This window comes from Hemibagrus wyckioides, linkage group LG04, assembly GCF_019097595.1.
Source record: "Hemibagrus wyckioides isolate EC202008001 linkage group LG04, SWU_Hwy_1.0, whole genome shotgun sequence".
NCBI lineage: Eukaryota > Metazoa > Chordata > Actinopteri > Siluriformes > Bagridae > Hemibagrus > Hemibagrus wyckioides.
The window spans coordinates 18,135,569-18,155,768 of record NC_080713.1 but is presented as its reverse complement, the minus strand read 5'-3'; the positions used below and the strand labels follow the sequence as shown (position 1 = coordinate 18,155,768).

The 20,200-nt window shown below is 39.4% G+C and overlaps 1 protein-coding gene across 1 annotated transcript; it reads left to right on the top strand.

Annotated features, from left to right (window-relative positions):
• The first annotated feature begins 582 nt into the window (after window positions 1-582).
• On the top strand, window positions 583-12,934 carry n4bp1 (nedd4 binding protein 1). The gene is made up of 7 exons (XM_058387969.1): window positions 583-1,107; window positions 3,307-4,754; window positions 7,170-7,300; window positions 9,772-9,868; window positions 10,031-10,138; window positions 10,272-10,373; window positions 10,491-12,934. Exons 1-7 carry the CDS (start codon window positions 796-798, stop codon window positions 10,804-10,806), a joined length of 2,514 nt encoding a protein of 837 aa, XP_058243952.1. The 5' UTR covers window positions 583-795; the 3' UTR covers window positions 10,807-12,934.
• The last annotated feature ends 7,266 nt before the right edge of the window (window positions 12,935-20,200 follow it).

Genomic DNA, 20,200 nt, shown 5'->3' with positions numbered 1-20,200 from the left:
CAAATAAAACAAAATGCAAATAATTTCTAATCAAATTGTGTTAATGCTTTGGCTAAATAACATTAAGAAATCAGTATTTGGTGGAATAATACTTTTCACATTGCTGTTGGGTAACTTTTAAAGCTTTGCTCGATGGTTTGTGACCATCCATCTTCCTCTTGATGACATTCCAGAGGTTTTCAATAGGGGTCAAATTCAGAGCTGTATATTTATTGCCGTACTCAAATTGAAAGATGTTTTAGTAACAAATTTGTGGATTCTTTTTCGTGATTTGGAAAGAAATCATTACTTTTCTCATACTCTACGTCATTTTATATTATATCCATACTCTACAAGATGTCAGATCTCCTGCAGGTAAATGACTATAGTGTGGACAGTGTATATTATAGTGTACAGCTGTCCATGACAAACACTTTTAGACTTGTTCCTTTAGTGACCTGTGTTTCTGAAACTTTAAACGGGGGATGTTTTACAATATATTTGATTGCAGTTGCTTCTCTGTCTTTTTTTTTTTTTTAATCAGTTTAGACATTTATTCCTTTGCCGCAGTTTGATTAGCTATTGTCGATTGTTGATGACGTCAGTTGGGATTTTCCGGGTTGTCGGACGCAGCCAGTTACGCTAACTAAAAGTTAAACGCCACACTGCTCTAGTGTGCCACTTTTACTGAGGTCGAGGACAGAGACGATACAGCTGAAACCATGAAGGGGGGAAGCGAGTCGTATTACAGCGTGTGTGTTATATAGCGTAGCCGTAGATGAACCAGAATAAATAGCAAGGGGGGAAAAAAGGAAAATGTCAACAACGCGGCCCCTCCCAGGCATGAAGCGAATCACCGAGCTAACCTGCGCAGTGCCGCCGGGGAACAGCCGCGCTCCTGCCGCTACTAAACTCCTGCCAGAGGCCTGGACCATCGATGAGTTTACGGTACACGAAGGCAAAGAACCTGAGTTAAAATGCGCCAAGTCTCGAGTCGAGCAAGTTTTCCATGTAGCATTTACAATTATTGGCCTGTTGGACCACACTGTGGGAGCCCACGGAAGTAAGGCATCTAGGCAAATCTGGCTTCAGCTGAAGGGGAAAAAAGAGGATGTTTCAAAAGCCAAGGTATTGTGTTTACAACCATATTCGCCTTACAGTTGATGTTACAGCACACATAAATACAAAAAACAAAGCCCTGTGAGGACGGCTAGGGTTCAAGTGACTTTTAAAACGGTCCGGGTAGCATTGTGATCACACTTGTTCTCACATATAACATGTGGATTGTTTTCTCTAATGGTGTATTAGTTGTTGTTGTTTATTTCCTGGGTTTGTCTGTGTTATGCTACAGAAGTGGAATGTTATCAAGCTCTTGCGTATTAATTCATGGAGTTCCTTAATCCTTACAGAAAATCACAAAAGGGATCTCTCTTTTTTTTTTTTTTTTTTACATAATGCTTCTCATCACTGTTTCCTCCCTGAGGTTTACCGTAATAGTATCACAGCGAAAAAACACACAAGTGTAGACACTGTGAAATTGACATGACACAATATTCCACTATTGAGTGGACTTCATTACTCAGTTCTCCTGACGCCGCATTGTTTACGTTGAATTCCGAAGCGGAAGTAAGAAGTTCTGCTGCCGGGAAATGTGGAATAGCCACACACACTGATGAGTGCTGGACTGGAAAACCCTGGACCAGCTACAATCCAAAAACTGAAGATTAGCGTGAAAAACCGGTTGTTTAGATTGTGCGTCAGATGATTTAGCTGGTGTGTAATTTGGAGCTTTATGACGTTATAATGATGAAGATGTGATTACAAGTCTATTCAAGCAGTTGTTTACACCTTCTACATATAGTCCAGGTTATATCAACCAGAAATAATATTTTCAAAACATTTTTTTCCTTTGAAATAACTTTTTCAAAGTTCCACAATATTGCCTAACTCCTGTCTGTACTTATTTCCTGAAACCGTGCTTCATGTAGGTCTAGCATCAGAGGATCTTCATCATATAATCTGACATGGAGGACACACTATCACACAGTCTAGCACAGAATTTTGCTGAGATCATGTTTTCCAGCGTGACAAGTCATAATCTTAGAACCTCTGAAATTGCAAGACAAGAAAAGGTGACAGCTTTAGAAATCGGAACTGTTCCCACACAGCCCAAATGGAAAATCGAAAGATTTCTGTACAGATTGGAATCCTTTCCCCAAGTGCCCAGTTGCTGCACTGCAGTGATTTTTTCATGAATGATGGACCAGTGTGTTTAATCCATCTCACTTTTGGCTTGTGTTATACCTGGCTTAGACTATAGGCAGGACATGTCACATATCCTGTGGTGAGATCAGCACTGTCACACTTTAGTTTCTGCTTAGTCAGAGTGGGGACCCCCGCTGTACACTTAATGTTCCGCTGTCTTTCAGAGCTGTGAGTTTCAGCCCCTTGTCATTACTGGCAATCTGTGCCTGTAATGTTCGGTAAATTGAATACTCATTTCAACTATATTGAGAAAAATCTCAGCTTTATTTTGTTGATGTAATGGTCTGCTTGAAGAGGTTCCTGTGTCATGATGATACTGGCAGAGAACGGGGTAGAAAACCATTCCATCACAGACCCACATACATACTTTCTGAGTCAGCTGTTAAGAACATTTACATATCCAAGGTCTTGCATGTTATTTTAGTCTCTTTCTTGCCACCCAAACCCTGAGGCATTAATTTATGTTCCTCATTCACATGTCTTAAATACTTTTATTAATGTCACATAAAGTGATTTAGGAAGCTAGACTGGTTCACATCATCGAGTAGAAGAAACAACTACCGGTTTTGGGTTTGGAACCTGTGGTGGTAGTGTTATGTCAGTGTGCAGTTTGAAAATAATAACTATATCCCAATGGTTAATAAAACTAGTCCAAATATATATATATATTGGAAAGTATATATTGTCCTAAATAAAGAAAAACTGTAATTTCTGACCTTACCGTCTAGAACAGGTTCAGTGCTATAGGACAGCAATGGCATAATAATAAATATATAAACGTGCTTGGGTGTACTCCTTGACTTGAATGTGTTTGGTATTGCATTTAAGTAATTGTGGTTTCATTTTCTATTGTTAATTCAACCCACCTAATCCTAAATTATTGTATTCCAAAAGCCCACATCATATTATTATGAAATACATTTATAAAGTTTTATTTGTTAATTTAAAAGAATGTTGAAGCTTGATAAACATTTGACTACCACAATGTTAGGATTATAGTATACACATAGCAGCTTTTATTGTGCTATATTGTGTGACAGTCATACTGTTATTTTTCTACAGGAGTACGTTAAGGGTCTTTGTGACCCAGAGCTGAGGAAAGAAGAAAGATATCCAGTGGACATGCATTGCATCTTTGTTGGTGCTGGTGGCCTCTTTCTGGACCATTTGCTTCGAGACACGAGCGCTGAGGTGCAGGTGCTGGAGCCGGGCTGCCTGAGGCTGCTGGGTTGTGCTGAAGCCGTGGTAATGGCACAGAGCCGCGTGCAGCAGTTTGTTGCCCTCTTTCAAGAGAAACGTAGCTTGCCAGCTGATCGGGAGCCCTCAGTCAAGCGAACCTTTAAAAACTTTGTGGAGGAACGGGCAGACAAATACACCATGGAGCTGCTGCTTTTGCCTAGCGCCCTAAAGGAGGAGCTTTTGGGACTGGTGCAGAGCCCTACACAGCTTATTGTAGACTTGGAACAGGACCGCTCTCAGACCAGCACTCCGGTCACTGATCTCTCCAACCGAATCCTGGTTGCAACATTTGAGGAAAAGTCATCCACAAAAGACAAGGCTTCCTATGAGGACAAGGCATCCAGCCCTGTGCCCATGTCTGACGTACTGAACGGGCGGCCAACTCATAAGCGCCGCTCATCTGAGAGCGAGCAAAGGGACACCAAACGACAGTACTCTCTGGAGAGAAGGGATGAGGAGCAGGACAGAGAGAAATGTCGTGATGACAGCAAAACAAGGACAAGGCCACCTGGCAGGATGGACATACTGGTGTTGGACTCTGGGGATACATCTGATGAGGGTGAAGCCGTGAGCCCTGAGACCAACCTGCGGTGTCTGGTGAACTTCTTCAGAACCATGGGCTACCAGCAGGATGTCGTAGAGCGGGTAGTGCGTGAAACAGGCCAAACAGAAGACACCTTCCTGCTGCTAGAGCGCATTGTGGAGGAGAGCCAAAAGAGCCAAGATACCTCCACTATGATTAACCAATGTCCCACCACCAACTCCACTTACACTCAGCTCAAGGAGAAGGAACGGGTGCAAGGCCGAGCTCTAACAGAGATCAAGCTAAAGGAGAATATCAAAGTGCAAAGCAGTAATGGTTGGACTCAGAAGAGCCAAACCATCAGTGCAGCAACACTGGACAATGATGACGATGTCATAGAGATCGGGAGAAAATGCAGGACAGTTGGGCCTCTGGATCTTAAATCGGACTCCAGGTTTGATTACCTGTCACGGGGTGGATCACAGACTGTGGGGCCCATGCGGATGGAGACTGTTACTGCACTGCGCAGTTCTACTATGGAAACACGACCGAGCTGCTCCTACCAGACCTGTCCACGGGTGCCACTGCCTCACACTGAGCCACCAGCACTGCCAAAGGCCATTCCTCTTACAGGGATGTCCCGCTTTCAGCAATCACTGCGCACCCCTTATCGGCTGGTCCTCCAAGATGTCCCCGGGCAACCAGACCTCCGGCACATCATCATAGACGGCAGCAATGTGGCCATGGCGTAAGTGTCTACATTTATGTAGCTGATGCATATAAATGTGTGTACATATAGTTAACTGGCTCAGAAACGAAGTGAAAAGTAGCTATTGTTTCCGCACTGTGGTCATGGATGTATAGGGAGGTTATGTGTGTGTATCTGAATGTGAGAGAATGTTTAAAGGTTAAGAAGTCACTTCCAGTAAGTCGTGTATATGTGCATGTTTTTGAACCCAGGTTTGTGTGTTCATGTGTGTGTGAAAGAGAGTGGGTGTCAAACCAAGATAAGGTGCAGAATGAGTGGGTGACCTGTATTGGTTCAGGTTGTGGGCTGTCTCTACCCACGCATCTTCAAACTTCCTCTCCTCTGTCATCTCTTTCAAATGTTACTTTTCAGCATTTCTTTTCTATTCTCTAGGTGGTTTCCTGCAAGGCCCTCTTCTTATAAGAACTGTGACAGTGGGCACCAAGGTGTGATTAATGGTTTAGATGTAGGAGGATAAAATACGCTACAGACATATTTGAATAACAGTGAAATTTTGTGTGTGGTAATGTAGTTCTAGTTGTGGGAGGTTTAAAACAAACTCTCACCGTGACATCAGCAGAGCGCTAGGTTTTAAGATGCTTCCTAGTAAAAAGAGAATATGGGATGTCCTGACCTATAACATTGTGAGCTGGAGTGCTCTTTTGTAAGCAGTCCAAAAATTCTTGTGGGGGCAGTGGTGGGGGGCTTATGAGAACAAGATAATGAGACATGTCTCTGCAATACAGTATAGATACAGACAGTATGCTAATGATTCACTTGACCTACATGTGACTGGAGCATGATGACGTTGTGCCCTGGCAGCTATGATGTGATCTGTAGCCTTCCCCTCACCAACATCAGCATTGATGTTTCAAACTTTATTACAAATCGTTCTCTTTTAATTACAGATGATATGAACTCCATTAACTTCTCGTTAAAAAAGCCCAACCTTTAACTAGATACCTAGTTTATCATAATAAACTATTTGTTCACTACTTATAAATGATATTATAATATCTTAATTTAACTACCTTTGCTGTTCAGTGGAGAAAATAAAGTTTTATAGCACGATTATTTCGCTTATAAATTACTGATTTCACAAAGTGATGGAACGTGCTTCAGGAAAGTGATCACAACCGCTTTACCTCTGCCAAATATGATAACTTTACTATCCCAGATGCTGTTTTCAATCTTCTGCAACAGCAGTATTGTTTTTTACTTATTTATAAATGACTTCTTTGTGGAGGATGAAGTGATCTATGGAAATAGTTTATAGTTTCAATGTTTATCATTGAAACACTGAAATCTTAGAGCTCAGTCTTTTCGGTCTTTCAGTTTATCACGGGTGACAATTTTAGTTTTCCGCCATTTATCGGTCATTCGTGTTTTCTTCTTGAATGGCAAGTCTTAATTTTTTTAGTCTATAGATTTCTTTTGGATTGCCTTCTTGCAGGTTGTTAATATAAAAGGTGCCAGTCGCATTTGTGAGGAATTGAAATAAGCCATTTTTAACATTAAAATTGTTCTATAAAAATGCAGTATTTCATGACGTTTACAGAGTTTATCAGTCAAGGTTTACATCAGTGAGAGCCTTTATAAGCAAAATTGCACAAACCCAGGAGCTCTCACTCTGGATACAGATGTTTTCTGAAATCGACTACTCAAGATGTTCTAATACCTGATTATTTAACAGCGCTATGTTCAGTTGACGTCATATCTTCCACTGTGGTGATGTAAGTGACCATGATGAAATACCGATTCCGGGCATCGTTGCCTTGTTAACATTATGTAATTTAGGATTATGGTTCTTGTTATTTGCTTCATTTGCAATTCTTTAAGATAACAGGTTAGCAGAGCAAGTGATACAGTTGATGATAATGTGGCTCTCAGCTGGTTAAAATTATGCGGGTGTTTTCTGTGGTTATTTCTTGGTAGAGAATGGGAGAAGTAAATGGGTTTTTTGCATATTTGTCAATTTACATTTCCAGACGGTAAGGTTATTTTACTAAAAACGTCAACTGTGGTGGATTTAGTAACACTTCCTGTTCAACTTCACTTTCTCTTATAGAGGGAAGTTCCCGTAGAGGTGTGTGGGTGTGTTTGTGTGTGTGTGTGTGTGTATGTGTTGTGAGGGAGTGTGAGTTCCTAGATAAAATACACATGTTTGTTGAACTTGGGTTTCCTTGGAGATTAAATATCAAACCTTTTTCCTGATTCTGATACCCTGAACCAAAACTTAAGTCTTTTCTTTCACCATTTCCTTATGGAATATTAAAACAAAACACTTATTGCTTGCTTCTGTTCTCTGAATTTCTCTTAGCATTTCAAAATCTGCTTCTGTGTCGCTTTAAGATGTTCCTTGTACGTTAACCTCCTCTGTCAATAACATGAATATCACAACTGCTTCTTTTCCAGACATGGACTCCATCGAGTCTTCTCTTGTCGTGGGATTGCAATTGCCGTAGAAGCCTTCTGGCGAAGGGGACATCGAGAGATCACAGTCTTTGTACCCCAGTGGAGGCAGAAAAAAGACCCTAATATCACAGGTAAGAGTCCAGTATATTCCTTGACTTCAGGGTTCTTTAAGTCTCTCAAGAATATGTGGTGTATATGAGGCTTTCTTTAAATGGCTAGAATTTTGTGCTCCATGAGGTGACCAGGGGAGTAGATGATTTAAATCCCAGTATTTCCAGAGATCAGTCGATCAGCTTGAGCAAGACCTTTAACCACTGACTGCTTCTACAACCAAATCGACTGAAATTCTCCACAACTCAAAACTGTCTCATGTGAGGTACAGTTAGATTCGATGGAGTCAATTCGATAACGCTTGGTACTCTCTGCTACATGCTAATGAAGTTATGCATGTTAATATGACTCAAATTTACATTATTTAGTAGGTGGTGTGTTTTTCCCTGGAACTGAAATGAAATATAAGACTCCCCCTACACTGTAGCTAGTCAGATTTTACAATGGTATGACTTGAGACATGCCAGAACAAACTTCATTTCAAGAAATAATCTGTAGTTTTCAGTCTTGTGTATATGGCCAAAGGATTGTGGACACCTGACCATCGCACTCATATGTGCTTTTGCTCATCCCATTCCAGATTTGGTCACACTTATACCGTTATAATGACCTCCACCATTCTGAGAAGGATTGCCAGTAGAGTCTGTGGGTATTTGCCCATATACCCATAAGAGCTTTAGTGGGGCAGTGATGTTGGGTGAGGCGGCCCAGTGTGCAGTCCGCATTCTAGTTCACCCCAAAGGTGTCCAGTGAGGCTTGAGATCAGAGCTCTTTGCAGGCCACTTGAGTTCTTCCATTACAACCTTAACACACAACGTCTTCACGGACCTCTCTTTGTATATAAGGGCATTGTCATGCTGAAACAAGTTCCAGTGAAGGGAAATCTTAATGTTACAGGGGGCAAAGACATTCAGTATCATTGTGCGCCTCCAGCTTTGTGGCAACAGCATGGGAAAGGCCCTTATATACAGTAGGTGTGATGGTCAGGTGCCTGCTTAATTTTAGCAGTGAATGTAGGCGTAATACAAAATGTCAAAAAATCTGACCATGTAAATGGTTTTACCAGACTACCAACCACACAGTTTTTTTTTTGTTTTGTTTTTTCTCAGTTTTCAGATGTAGATGGACATTCACCATACACAACATCACCAGCGTCCTTCCACTTTAAAACATTTAAGGACAATAATTTATCATTTTCAGTCATTTGAGTTTTCTGCATTTTGTAAATATCTAGCCATAATGTTTTAGTCATGGTTCATATAGATGCTTGAATCTGTTGATCACAAATTATAGTTAAATCTAAAACATCATGATGTCGATTACCATGTTCTCGTTGTACCGTGTTTGTAAGTAATGCTGAACATTGATTAAACATGTTGACAAATAATTCCATTCGCAAGTGGGTGTTGCATGTGAATATCTGGTGCAGTGTACTGTCTGGTCCTGGGCAGAGCTTAGACAACTCTGTACGTGTATATCTTCTGTTCAAAAGGAAAATGTCAAAATGAAAATGTCAGTTAAATGGTTTCATAGTAATAGTTTTTTCCAGGACATTAGGGACTGGCAGACATTCAACGTTGTACTATAAAAGTCATGCCTTATCTAGTAGTCCATTTTCGTCTTTGTTCCATATCAATTCTGGTTATAGCAAGTTTAATTGGTTTACCAGTGAGTCATATTAGAAAGATATTAGATATTACAGATAGGTGTTATTCTCAATACATCTAATGTGATTAGGTGTGTGGGATAAATATATTTTTAAAGTCAGATGCAACTCTAAATAGTGATTAAAAGTAAGATTTCTCCCCGGTAAGAGGGGGTTTAAGTTAGAGTAAATATTCTACTCTTAAACCGCTTTAAATATAAATGTAACGTGAAATTAAACAGCAGAACATCAGGATATAACAGTAACTGCTAATAAAAGATGGGTGTAGATGTAATTGCAATGTGATATGGCAATCGAAAGAAAATAAGTTTGTCTCTTTCCTCCTCCCTTTTTGTTTTTCTTTGCCTTCAGCCGTTCAGCATGTCAAATCTAAAAGCTTGCTAGGATTTTCAGTATTTAAATATCGTTCAGTGGTAATTTGTCACTAGTTTGTCTTGATCTTATTCTTATCTCTGCCCCTTTATCTTGTTTGAGCAGCAAAGCCATGTCTCACAAGTAGGTGGCAAAAAGATGCCTATCACCTTGCATCATCGCAAGACCCTGAATGGAAAGACCCTTTAGGATTGCTCATCTCTAAAATGCAGAATTTGCTTAATACTCCTAATCAGTGTGAACGGCAACCAAAATCTGTGTTAATGTGTGTATTGTTTGTGACCAGGTTTAGTGATGAGTCAGTTATAGTAATATGTATGAATACAGCTGAAGGTCATTGAACTATTGTAGCCCGTTTGATATGTTCATTAAATACGCATTTTCACGTAATGCTCTGAAAAATTTTGCAGTTTTGTACTCCAGTGATAAAATTTCTTTCTTTTCTCGTCACAGAACAACACTTCCTTAATCAGCTGGAGGACTTGCGTTTGCTGTCCTTCACCCCGTCTAGAGAGTTCTGTGGGAAAAGGATAACGTCACATGATGACAGGTATAAGCTCCTAAAAGAGGTCAAGGCCAACGCTGTGTAAATCATGGTTTCCACTCATAGGTCCTCCCATTAGGCATATCATTACATATGAATGCTATCTGTGTTTATCTTTACAGAGAATTGCTGAAAGCTGAACATTGTTTTGTTCCCTGCTGTCTATAGGTTCTTGCTTCATTTGGCAGAGAAGACAGGGGGCATCATTGTCACTAATGACAACCTGAGAGACTTTGTTCCACAGTCCGAGGCTTGGAGAAAGATCATACAGGAGAGGTAAATATTTTTCCAATTTTGTAAATCTGTTTACATTTTTGTGTGTGTTATGGTAAGTTTTATATAATTGGTCTTAAGTGCCCTAACTAATGAAGCTGGAAATGAACTCTTTATTTTCTATGGCTACATTCAGACTCTTGCAGTTCACCTTTGTGGAGGATCATTTCATGATACCAGATGATCCTTTGGGAAAACACGGGCCACTGTTGGAGCAGTTCCTGCGCAAAGACAGCCGGTGAGTTGCCCCAAAATTATCCACACCTAGAGTTGTTTGTTTTTAAACAGTTAAGATAGGCATAGTTCTTAACAAATGTGCTTGAAGAAGTTGTGACCTCGTTCCTCCTCTGTCTAGAACAACTGCAAGCCCTCTCATGCCCCCACTGAGGATGGACCCACAGGCCAAGCCATCAGTTTATGCCCAGACACATGCCTTATTGCCCACTCAATCCAAATCAGTATCACACTTACCCCATTCCGGGCCACCTGACTGGCATCCACCTCGTCCATCCCCTTCTCCACCTCCACAGCGATCACCCTTAGAAACTACAGAGCTGAAGAGGAAGCTGTACGACATTTTCCCTGACCAAAAGCAGCGCATCGACCGCATCCTCAATGACAACCCTTACATGAGGGACCTGAATGCTCTGTCAGGCCTTCTACTGGGCTGAGGTCACCAATGTTAAGACCACACGCACAAACACAAGGCAGTGTTTCATGTCAGTATGACTACAGAACAATAACAAACAATTTTTTTTTTCTTTTTTTTCTGCTGCAAATGGGTTATTTGTTTTAGGGAATTTTGTTTCCTCTACTATTTTGCTTTTAAGATTACAGAATCCCTCCCATGTAGCTACAAGCACAATTAATACACTTTAGTTTGGATTTGTGTTAAAAGAAGGGTAAAAATGTAAATTCCAAGTGGCATATATTTGATGTACATATTTATTGCAACTTATTTCTCTTAATTTATCAATGAAAAAATCTTTGTTCTAAAAGGTGTTTTAGCCCCTCAGTTGTATTTAAACTGGCTTTATAGCAATGGATGCTGAAGGACAGATGCTTGTATTTGCTGTCAGTTTTGTTAACAATGATTTTGGGCTTTGACCCATCTGAGTCAAACTGAAGATGCAATAAAGTGAAAAAAAAAAGAATACTAATTTGTAATACAATAATGGCAATGGACTTCAGTTTATTGTTATTAATGTTTGAAGCATGAATGTAAAGTTTCAGAGGAGTTCATTAGACAGTTTATAAATTCAAATTCAGTTAAATTACAATGGCTTCCTACACCTATATTACAGCATACAACTAATACCTATTCTAATTCAGTTAGGTCTGGACATCCAGACCCAAATGACTTTATTTATGCAGTACTGAATTCTTAGCAAAATTCATATTACGAAAACCTCTGGCAGTGCCTTGCCATGTCTTGATTACTGAACCAGCTCTAAAAGGTGGTGAATTAAAACATGAAACTATGTGGCTGACCTATGCCTGTATGAATCTAAGGAGTTAAGACCAGCTTTTCTACATTCTCTGAGAGCAAGTTCCTGTACAGTTTTAAAAAGAAAAAAATCTTTAGACATTTACATAAATTGGAACCACAGTGTTGCACAATTTCGCTTCCATTATGTGTTGATTGTGTTGATTATGCGCAGCAGTGGGTTATAATTTGTGGATTTGTATATAATCTTGGAACTTCTGAGATTCCTAGGAAATCACAAAGAAGAAGACCTGTGCAAAACAGCCCATTATCCAGGTGAACTGTGGGTATCTCACAGCGCAGCTGTTCAAACTGCTGTTTTCTTCAGTGGAAGGCAGTGTTAATAAACATCATTTATGTGTTCATCATATAAAAAATGAATTTGAGTGGTCTTTCTCCATATTGCTTTTGCACATGTCGAGGAAAAGCATGCTCTTGCAGAGCAATGATCATTATACCCTGATTGGAAAGCACTGTGCACTTGTTTTATCATTACTCAGAATATCATTATTTAATAAGTTGAATCATTTGTCTGAATCACCTGGAATTTAATCTGTGATTCATATTGAAATCATGTTTTTGTTCATATCGAAATTGTGTTTAGAATGAGAAAGTGTATTTCTCAATAGTAGAAGGGGACATTGCTGTTTTCTGACGGCTGTTCTCATCTGACCTTGGCTTAGAAGAAAGTGACTTACATAACACCTTCATAAAACAGCACCTTCGGTACTATATGCAGACAAAGGATTTGCATTTTCATTTTGCATACACAATTATGTGGAACACAGTGCAACAAATAGATCAGCTTCTAAGAATATCTGACTAATACCCTGTTAGAAAAGAGTCAGTGCAGATAGGTAACGTTTGTCACCATGAACGTTTATGTTGGCTTACCATGGGTATTATATCATATGACGTCACTATAATACCCATAACGCAATTCTCATAACTGAGATGTAACGTGTTTATCCTGCAGAAATCTTGTGATTCTACTTATTTTGGAGGATAATATGGACATAATGTCATGTGATGTGCACATGATGTCAGCAGAGTGTGTGTGTGTGTGTGTCTGTATGTCATAGTTGTGAATGTGACATCCAGTGACTTGTATGTAACAAGTGGGCAAAAATACCAGTGGAGACATGCAAAAAGCTGGTCAGCAATTATAGGAAGTGTTTGATTGCTGTAATAGCCAATAAAGGCTTTTCTATTGATTATTGAGAAGGGTATGAATAATTTTGGACATGCCACTTTTTGTTCAAATGTAAATAAAAGCTGAGAAATATTTTTTTCCACAATGATGCCTCTTGTACATCGTCTTATTATCTTTTGGGACAAGCCTGTGTTATTTCCAGTCAAAAAAAAAAACTTGCTGGTTGAATAAAAGTAACTTTAAGTCAGAATTTGCCAGGGGTATGAATAATTTCGGGCTTGACTGTACATGTGATGTCACTAGAGTACCCATAAAGCACATCTCCTCATTGAGCTGACCATTTTCTTATGTCCCATACATAAGCTGTGGTAGTTTTTTTTTTTATTCCAGTTATTTTAGGTGTTGTGACTGGTAGAGTGATAAAGAGATGAATAGAGAGAGTGTTATTGTTAGAATGAGAAGGAGTGTTATGATACATGTAGATTGATGAACATGGAGAGTGTTTGGGTGTGTGCTATAGATAGACAGACAGTGTAACTGGAAGATTGATAGAAAGACATGGAGAGTGAGTGTGTGGTAGACTGATGGATGGATGGATGATGATGATGGAATGGATGGGTGGAATGGATGGATGAAAGATGTGGAGAGTGTGTGGCACTGATAGATGATAGATCCACTGACAGAGTGAGAGGGATAGAAGAAGGCCTGTCTGGCCTTGTACACGTGTGTGTGTGTGTGTGTGAGAGAGAGAGAGAGAGAGAGAGAGAGAGAGAGTCAACAGTTGGGGTTTGATTCACAAACATTCTGAGCCAGGTTCTAAACATTCTGTCAGTGTAAGTGACTAGTAGATTTGGGGTTATTTGATCATCTGCGATGGGAAAACCACAAGTTTGATCAGTTATTTAAAAAAATGTATCTTGAACAGTCTGAAGGATTCTGATGAGTTAGGGTGGAAGTATCTTGACAATGAGTCTGTAAGCATGACTACTAAATAGATTGGCAGGTGTAGTCAGAGGAGGAAAAAGCCCTTAGAATTTTAGTTAACTGTGTTCATGCAGTTTGCTGCCACCGTCAGATGACAGTCAGAATTGCAGCGTGTTGGCTGGTGGGCCACCTATCACACGTTTCAATAGACACTTCCTCCTTTAGGATTTGGACAAAAATGTGTCATATGACGTCGTAACAACACGGGGGTCAGCCAAAAGATTCTTCTATTCACGTGCGTCGAACATGAGTACAGAAAAATATTCCTCACAGACTTTTAAATTTCATGCTGAAATTCATATAAACCACCTTTTACTTCTATTACTATTCTTCTTAGTGAATACCTAGATTATTTTGTTTTTTTCATTTTTGGCTTTTATATTGTCCATCTTAAGAATGTTTCCTTCCATCGTTTCAGATATTTCCTAGAAAGATCCCGCTTTGGAAAACATTAAGGAAGGTTAGGATTGATGAGTAATATTCAGTTTGGCCACACGGTGGCGACATAGACCAAAAGAAATTTTGAACACTTTATCTAAATTTTGAACACTCTATCTATCTATCTATCTATCTATCTATCTATCTATCTATCTATCTATCTATCTATCTATCTACACTCCAAGTATTGACACCCTATTGATCTACCTACTCAACTCTACAATTATCTTTTCTCTGAAAACTGCACATTACAATTATATAGGCCTGATCTAGATAGATAGATAGATAGATAGATAGATAGATAGATAGATAGATAGATAGATAGATAGATAGATAGATAGATAGATAGATAGAGTGTGTGGGATTGAGAGGTAGATGAATTGAGAGTCTCTGTTACAGCTATACTGACAGAGTGAGAGGGACAGAAGAGGGGCGTCAGGCGTCAGTTTGGGATATTTGATCGTTCACTGAACAGCCTGAAGGATTCTGCTGAGTTTGGTGAAAGTAGGTTAAAAGCTCTATGATGTATAACAGGCAGAAATTTTTAATGGAAGTCAGTGGGAATTTTGACCAATTCGAGCTTCAAAGTTGGCGAATCAGTTATAGCACTCTAAGCCCTAACAGGTTGAATGTCTTTACCAAATTTGGTGCAAATACTACTACAACAACTAGTAATAATAATAAAAATAGTAATAATATTAATAAGCTTAAATAGCAGAACAAAATCTTGGCTTTGTACAAGCCAGCAAAATGAGTTAGTACAGTCTCCCTTGTATCAAGTAGACTCAAAAGGACTATGGTGCACAGCAGCATCTAAAAATTGCCTTCAACTAAGTGGGTGCTGGTCTATTTTTTGGCTTTGGAGGCAATCACTACTGTTTTAAATCTGCTGTGGCAGCTACAGGAAGTCAGTGGAGGGAACGCAGCAAGAGGGTGATGTGGGAGATCTTGGATGAGATGCACAGCTGCATTCTGGATCAGTTTATGGGTTGAATGGCAAACAGGGGATGACCTGTCAGGAACCAGCTGCTGTATTTAGATGACAAGGGACTAAACAAGCACTTCAGCAGAAAGATGACTGTCCAGGGGAGGGAAAGAGACGATGAGATGATTGGAAGAGTAAAAGATGACCCAGCACTGGAAAGTGCATGGAGAAGTTTTGGAGCTCCTCTATGTCACTTGACGTGACCAACCCTCTAGAAGCAAACCACTGCATGATGGGCCTCTGTTTCTAAAGCTTGTGACTTTGTACAGGAGAGTCTTGTGGTTCACTGTGTCAAAGGCTGCTGAGAGGTCAAACACAATGAAGACCAACAATAGTTTGGCTGATGAGGTGGCCAGACTGGTTTAGACAACTTGGATGTCATTCTGGATAACAAAGAGAGACAATCAATTGTCTATTAAAGAATTATAAAAAGAAAAAAGGAGAGATTTGATATTGGTGGGAAGTTGTTGTGATATAGGTCAAATACACTGCACAATGATTATTCACTGGCTTCTCCAGCTTGTTCTTTCTACTACAGTAAAAATCTACCAAACAAAGACTTTATTTACAGATATAGAACAGCTATAAATTGTTTTATTTTTGGCATACAGGTTTCAATCACTATAATAATAATGACAGAGGAGTGTTTGTGCTTAACCTTCAGTTTGCTCATTCTTCAAATGTGGGCGGAAAATTGTTTTTGTCGCTTTGGCTGAGGGGTTGTCCCTGCTTTCATCTGTGCACGGCTTCTCCAACATTTTGTATAAGAGTATCCCTGAAATTTTACTATGCAAACAAGCTGCCTTGAGAAAACAAACCTGAAACAAGAGTGAAACTAACCTGGACTAGTGACTAGAAATCATTAACATTAATATAATGCATTATGCTGTCATCCCAGTATTGGTACATGTCCTTGTTCTATGTCAACAAATTAATAAAATTTTTTAAATGAACTACAGTAAATTAGTACCATAGTATGGTCCTCTAGTTTACATCATTTTCTAGTTTAAAAATGTTTTAAGTCCTTGCTCTGTTTTTCTAGTCCCTAATTTCAGATCTAAAACTCGCTTAGAATAGCAGATTACATTACATTTAGGACGGAATGACAGACAAAAGAGCTCTAAATTATAATTGTTGCACTACATTTAGGCAAAAGCATAAAACATATTGCTCCAGTATCTTTTCTACTGCTAGACTAAACTCTTGGGGATACATGTTAGCAATGTTTTCTTCTCATTTAGTGACATAACCACCTTGGAAACACCACCAAAGTCTCCAACAGTGGGGTTATGTGGTAGTTAATCATCAGTTACTCATCAGTTTAAGGTCAAGTGCTTGAAATATGGGTTTGTCTAATGGAATCTACTATTTCAGCTATTAACAACAAAGTGTACCTGTGCTGACATATTAAATCCTACACACACACACACACACACACACACAGTGTATCCAGTTTGTCATCTGGGATGCATTCCTATCAGTCTTTCCTCTCTCATTTAAAATGCATGAAGGTGTAGAATTGTCAAGGGTACTCAACTTGCATCTGTTTGAAATTAGAAATGAAATAATAGGTTTTCTTCATGTACTATTGCGACTGTATTACTGAACGCTCTCAAAAATAAATAATCTGTGTTGTACCTTTAAAGCACTAATTAATACACCACATACACATTTCCAGGTAAAAGTTACATAATAGATGTGCAGAAGTCATACTCTTGATGGTGCCTTCTGAGCGACAAGGAAAAGTCCAGTTTTGCTACATTTATTTCTCAGTGTTATGGGCAAAACTGATAGGGATGAGGTCATATCTGCATAATGCACTGCTATAATGCACTACTGTAAGTCTCAGTCTCTGTGTACATAGAGTCAGAGAGCCCGTAACTCTATTTCATAATGCAGTGCTATACAAGACAATGGAAGTAAAGTTGACTTGAATATAAAGAGGTCTGCAGTAAAAATATTCTAAAAGACAAGGTGGTGTCTTGGTTGAAGAGAGAGCAAGATCCAGAAAAAATCATCTTTTCCTTTCTCGCCTCTACCCAACATGGTAAGGAAAAACAACACACTGTTCTGGGAGGAAGGTTCAAATACCATGAACATTCCAAAACAGCTCAACATTCTCAGGAGTGTTGCATTCCCAAAACCTCCTCCCTCTGCTTTTCTGCCCCAGACCTTCTCTTTCTCTCTTTCGTAGTATATATATATATATATATATATATGACTCTCTGTTTTGATTTAAAGCGCACCCAGCCATAAAGGAACATTCGTATCGACTCACATTAACAAGGGTGGACATAATAGGTGACTTTTTTCTTTAATCAAGAACATTCCTGTGGAGAAGCATTTATTCTGCAGCATTAACAGAAGTCAGTGACTGAACCACAAATGATTTAAAGTCTACCCAGAAAGCACTGTGACTAATCAGACACATGGCTTCACATGCAAGCATGTTATTGTGTAGAGTTTAGTGAATAGACTCAGTGTTTCTACATACAGTGTTATCAGGACGGGACCGGGGCATGCAGGATTTGCAAATGAAATGAGGTCCCTAACAAGATCACAGACTTTATATACTGTGGTCACCCCACCATTCGAAAGGAATAAGAAGAGAAGAATCTTCTCCCTCACTACAAATCAGTGCAGTTTTGTACATGTAAACATCTCCCATTCCACACTCTCACACATACACACTACCACTGAGGCATTATTTGGATAATTTAGACGAGTGAATGGGTGCATTCATGAGTTTGCTGATGAAGCAATTGCGACAGTAGAGACAGCAGTCACGTAGCATGGGGAGCTCCTGTGACTGTTTCTCATGCTATGCAAGGAGAACACCGACTAGACCGCATGTTAAATTAACACACTGTTTTAACTCCATCATGTGGCACACTAGCTTGGCTCAGGGAGGGGCCAATCCTTCCCTCCATCTGCTGTAGAGCTGCAAACAATGATGTCATTTCCTCACCAGGGCTGAGCTGGCAACTTTGGAAGCTGGAAAGAAAGCAGGACTGATTTGCCATGAAAGGCTGCTCATTTTTTGTGGTTGTATAATCAAGACACTCACCTCATTTACTCATGCATAGATTTGCTAGAACAAGCCTACACAAATTGCTGCACCCTCACAAAATTTGCATAGGGTTCATTTAGAAGGCGGGAATGATACCATGACAAAATAGGGAGTTTCTGTTTGTATTAAATTTGGTGGTATTAAACCTCTCGTCCCATCATGACCATTTTTAGTTTAGATCTGGCTGGTCTTAAAATGCTGTCATCTGTGTGCTGAATCTACACACAAAGTTTGTGTTTTCCAAGTTCGCCTATTCATTTTAAATGAGAGTCAGACTGGTTAAACACTATTTGCATGCATTGCAGTCTGACAGCAGGGGCAGAGGTGGAAAAATGTGCGTTTTTAAAACTGCAGGGGAACCACGCCTGGCAGAAAGCTATGTTTGTAATTGGTCCTATGAGAGAGTCTACAAGACTTGTATGTTTTTCTACAGAACAAAAATCTTTATTCATTAATTCTTGGAATACATCAGCACCTTCTTGTCTTATATTCTGTTACCTTTTCTTACAATCTCACCAAGTTCTCTCTTTCTTCTCATTCAATTCAATTTCAATTGAATTTATTTGTATTGTACTTTTAACAATGGACATTGTCTCAAAGCAGCTTTACAGAAGCAAAGAAGCATAGAATAAAAATGGTACCGTTTAAAGTTACTGTTTATCCCTAAAGTTTATCCCTCATGAGCAAGTCTGAGGTGATGGTGGCAAGGAAAAACTCCCTGAGATGATATGAGGGGAAACTTTGAGAGGAACCAGGCTCACAAGGGAACTTATTCTCATTTGGGTGTCACTAGACAGTCTTATCTCTTTGCTCCTGTCTCATCTCTCCATCTTCTCTTTCCTCTCTTATTACTTGTTGGTATCCATTAAAACACATACACACACACATACAAAGTTGTACACAGTGTTGGTATAGAGTGGGTGTGTTTGTGGGCAGAGAGAGGCTTTTTGTGAAATAGATTTATGTTGTTCTGTTTACACACATTAACAGTGTGTAGTGCCATAGCTCACTTTAGAGCTTCATTACTACAGAGTTTAGAGCTGGATTGCACAACTTTGAATGCAGTCTGTTAGCTGACACACATATATTTTGTCACTGTAGGTTCTTAATGTGATTTAGGTATGCGTTAATGCAAGCAACTGATAATGTGAATACGGCCTAATACCAGAACATTACCGTGTAAATTACCGCCTTTATGACCCCCAGTAATACTATAGGTTGGCATGAAGTGAAAGGTATCTGAGCGTTCCTCCTAGATACTCGAGGTCCAGTGTGGCTGGGAAAGTAAATTATTGATAAACGTAAGGAATTGACTGGTGTTGGAAGTGCAACTGGATATGGAAGGTTAATCACACCACATAATAGACTGTTAACTAATAGTACACGTTCAGTTACACACGCTATCAGACTGGTTCACGCAGCTTCTTTACTACCTTCACTGTTCTATATCGTCCACACACTCTCATATAGTGTTGCCAACTCAGCAATTTTACTACTAGATTTTAAACCTCTTGACTGATGTGTTAGAGCACACATTAGCAACTGTCTTGCACCTGGTACGAGGTCTCCACTACACATCACAGCTGCTGGTTATACAAGTGAGCAACCCACCACCAAAGTTTAAAACTTGACTTTCTTGAGCCTATGTTCCCACTGATCAATCACTGATTAGAGTTCTTCCCAACAAATAAATCATTATTCACCAATGATGTCCCAACTGTACAATTTTTATTAATTTTAAACATTCTTCTTTTTATTCCTTTTCTTTCTTAACTACCTCTATTTACAAGAAAAAAAAACAATTTATCATGTACATTTCTTTATGTCTGTTCCCAGATTACCTACTATCACTGCTTCATTCTGTTTGCTTTCTTGACAGCAGACAGAATTTGGTGACTATGTACACCGATCAGGCATAACATCATGAGCAGTGAGAGGTGAAGTGAATA

What these genes read in the sequence shown, in the direction of transcription:
- n4bp1 (XM_058387969.1), top strand. Translation starts at nt 796, where the DNA reads ATGTCAACAACGCGGCCCCTCCCAGGCATGAAGCGAATCACCGAGCTA. An exon ending in AGGATGTTTCAAAAGCCAAG is followed by an intron (nt 1,108 to 3,306) that starts GTATTGTGTTTA and finishes ATTTTTCTACAG; the next exon opens with GAGTACGTTAAGGGTCTTTG. An exon ending in GGCAGCAATGTGGCCATGGC is followed by an intron (nt 4,755 to 7,169) that starts GTAAGTGTCTAC and finishes CTTCTTTTCCAG; the next exon opens with ACATGGACTCCATCGAGTCT.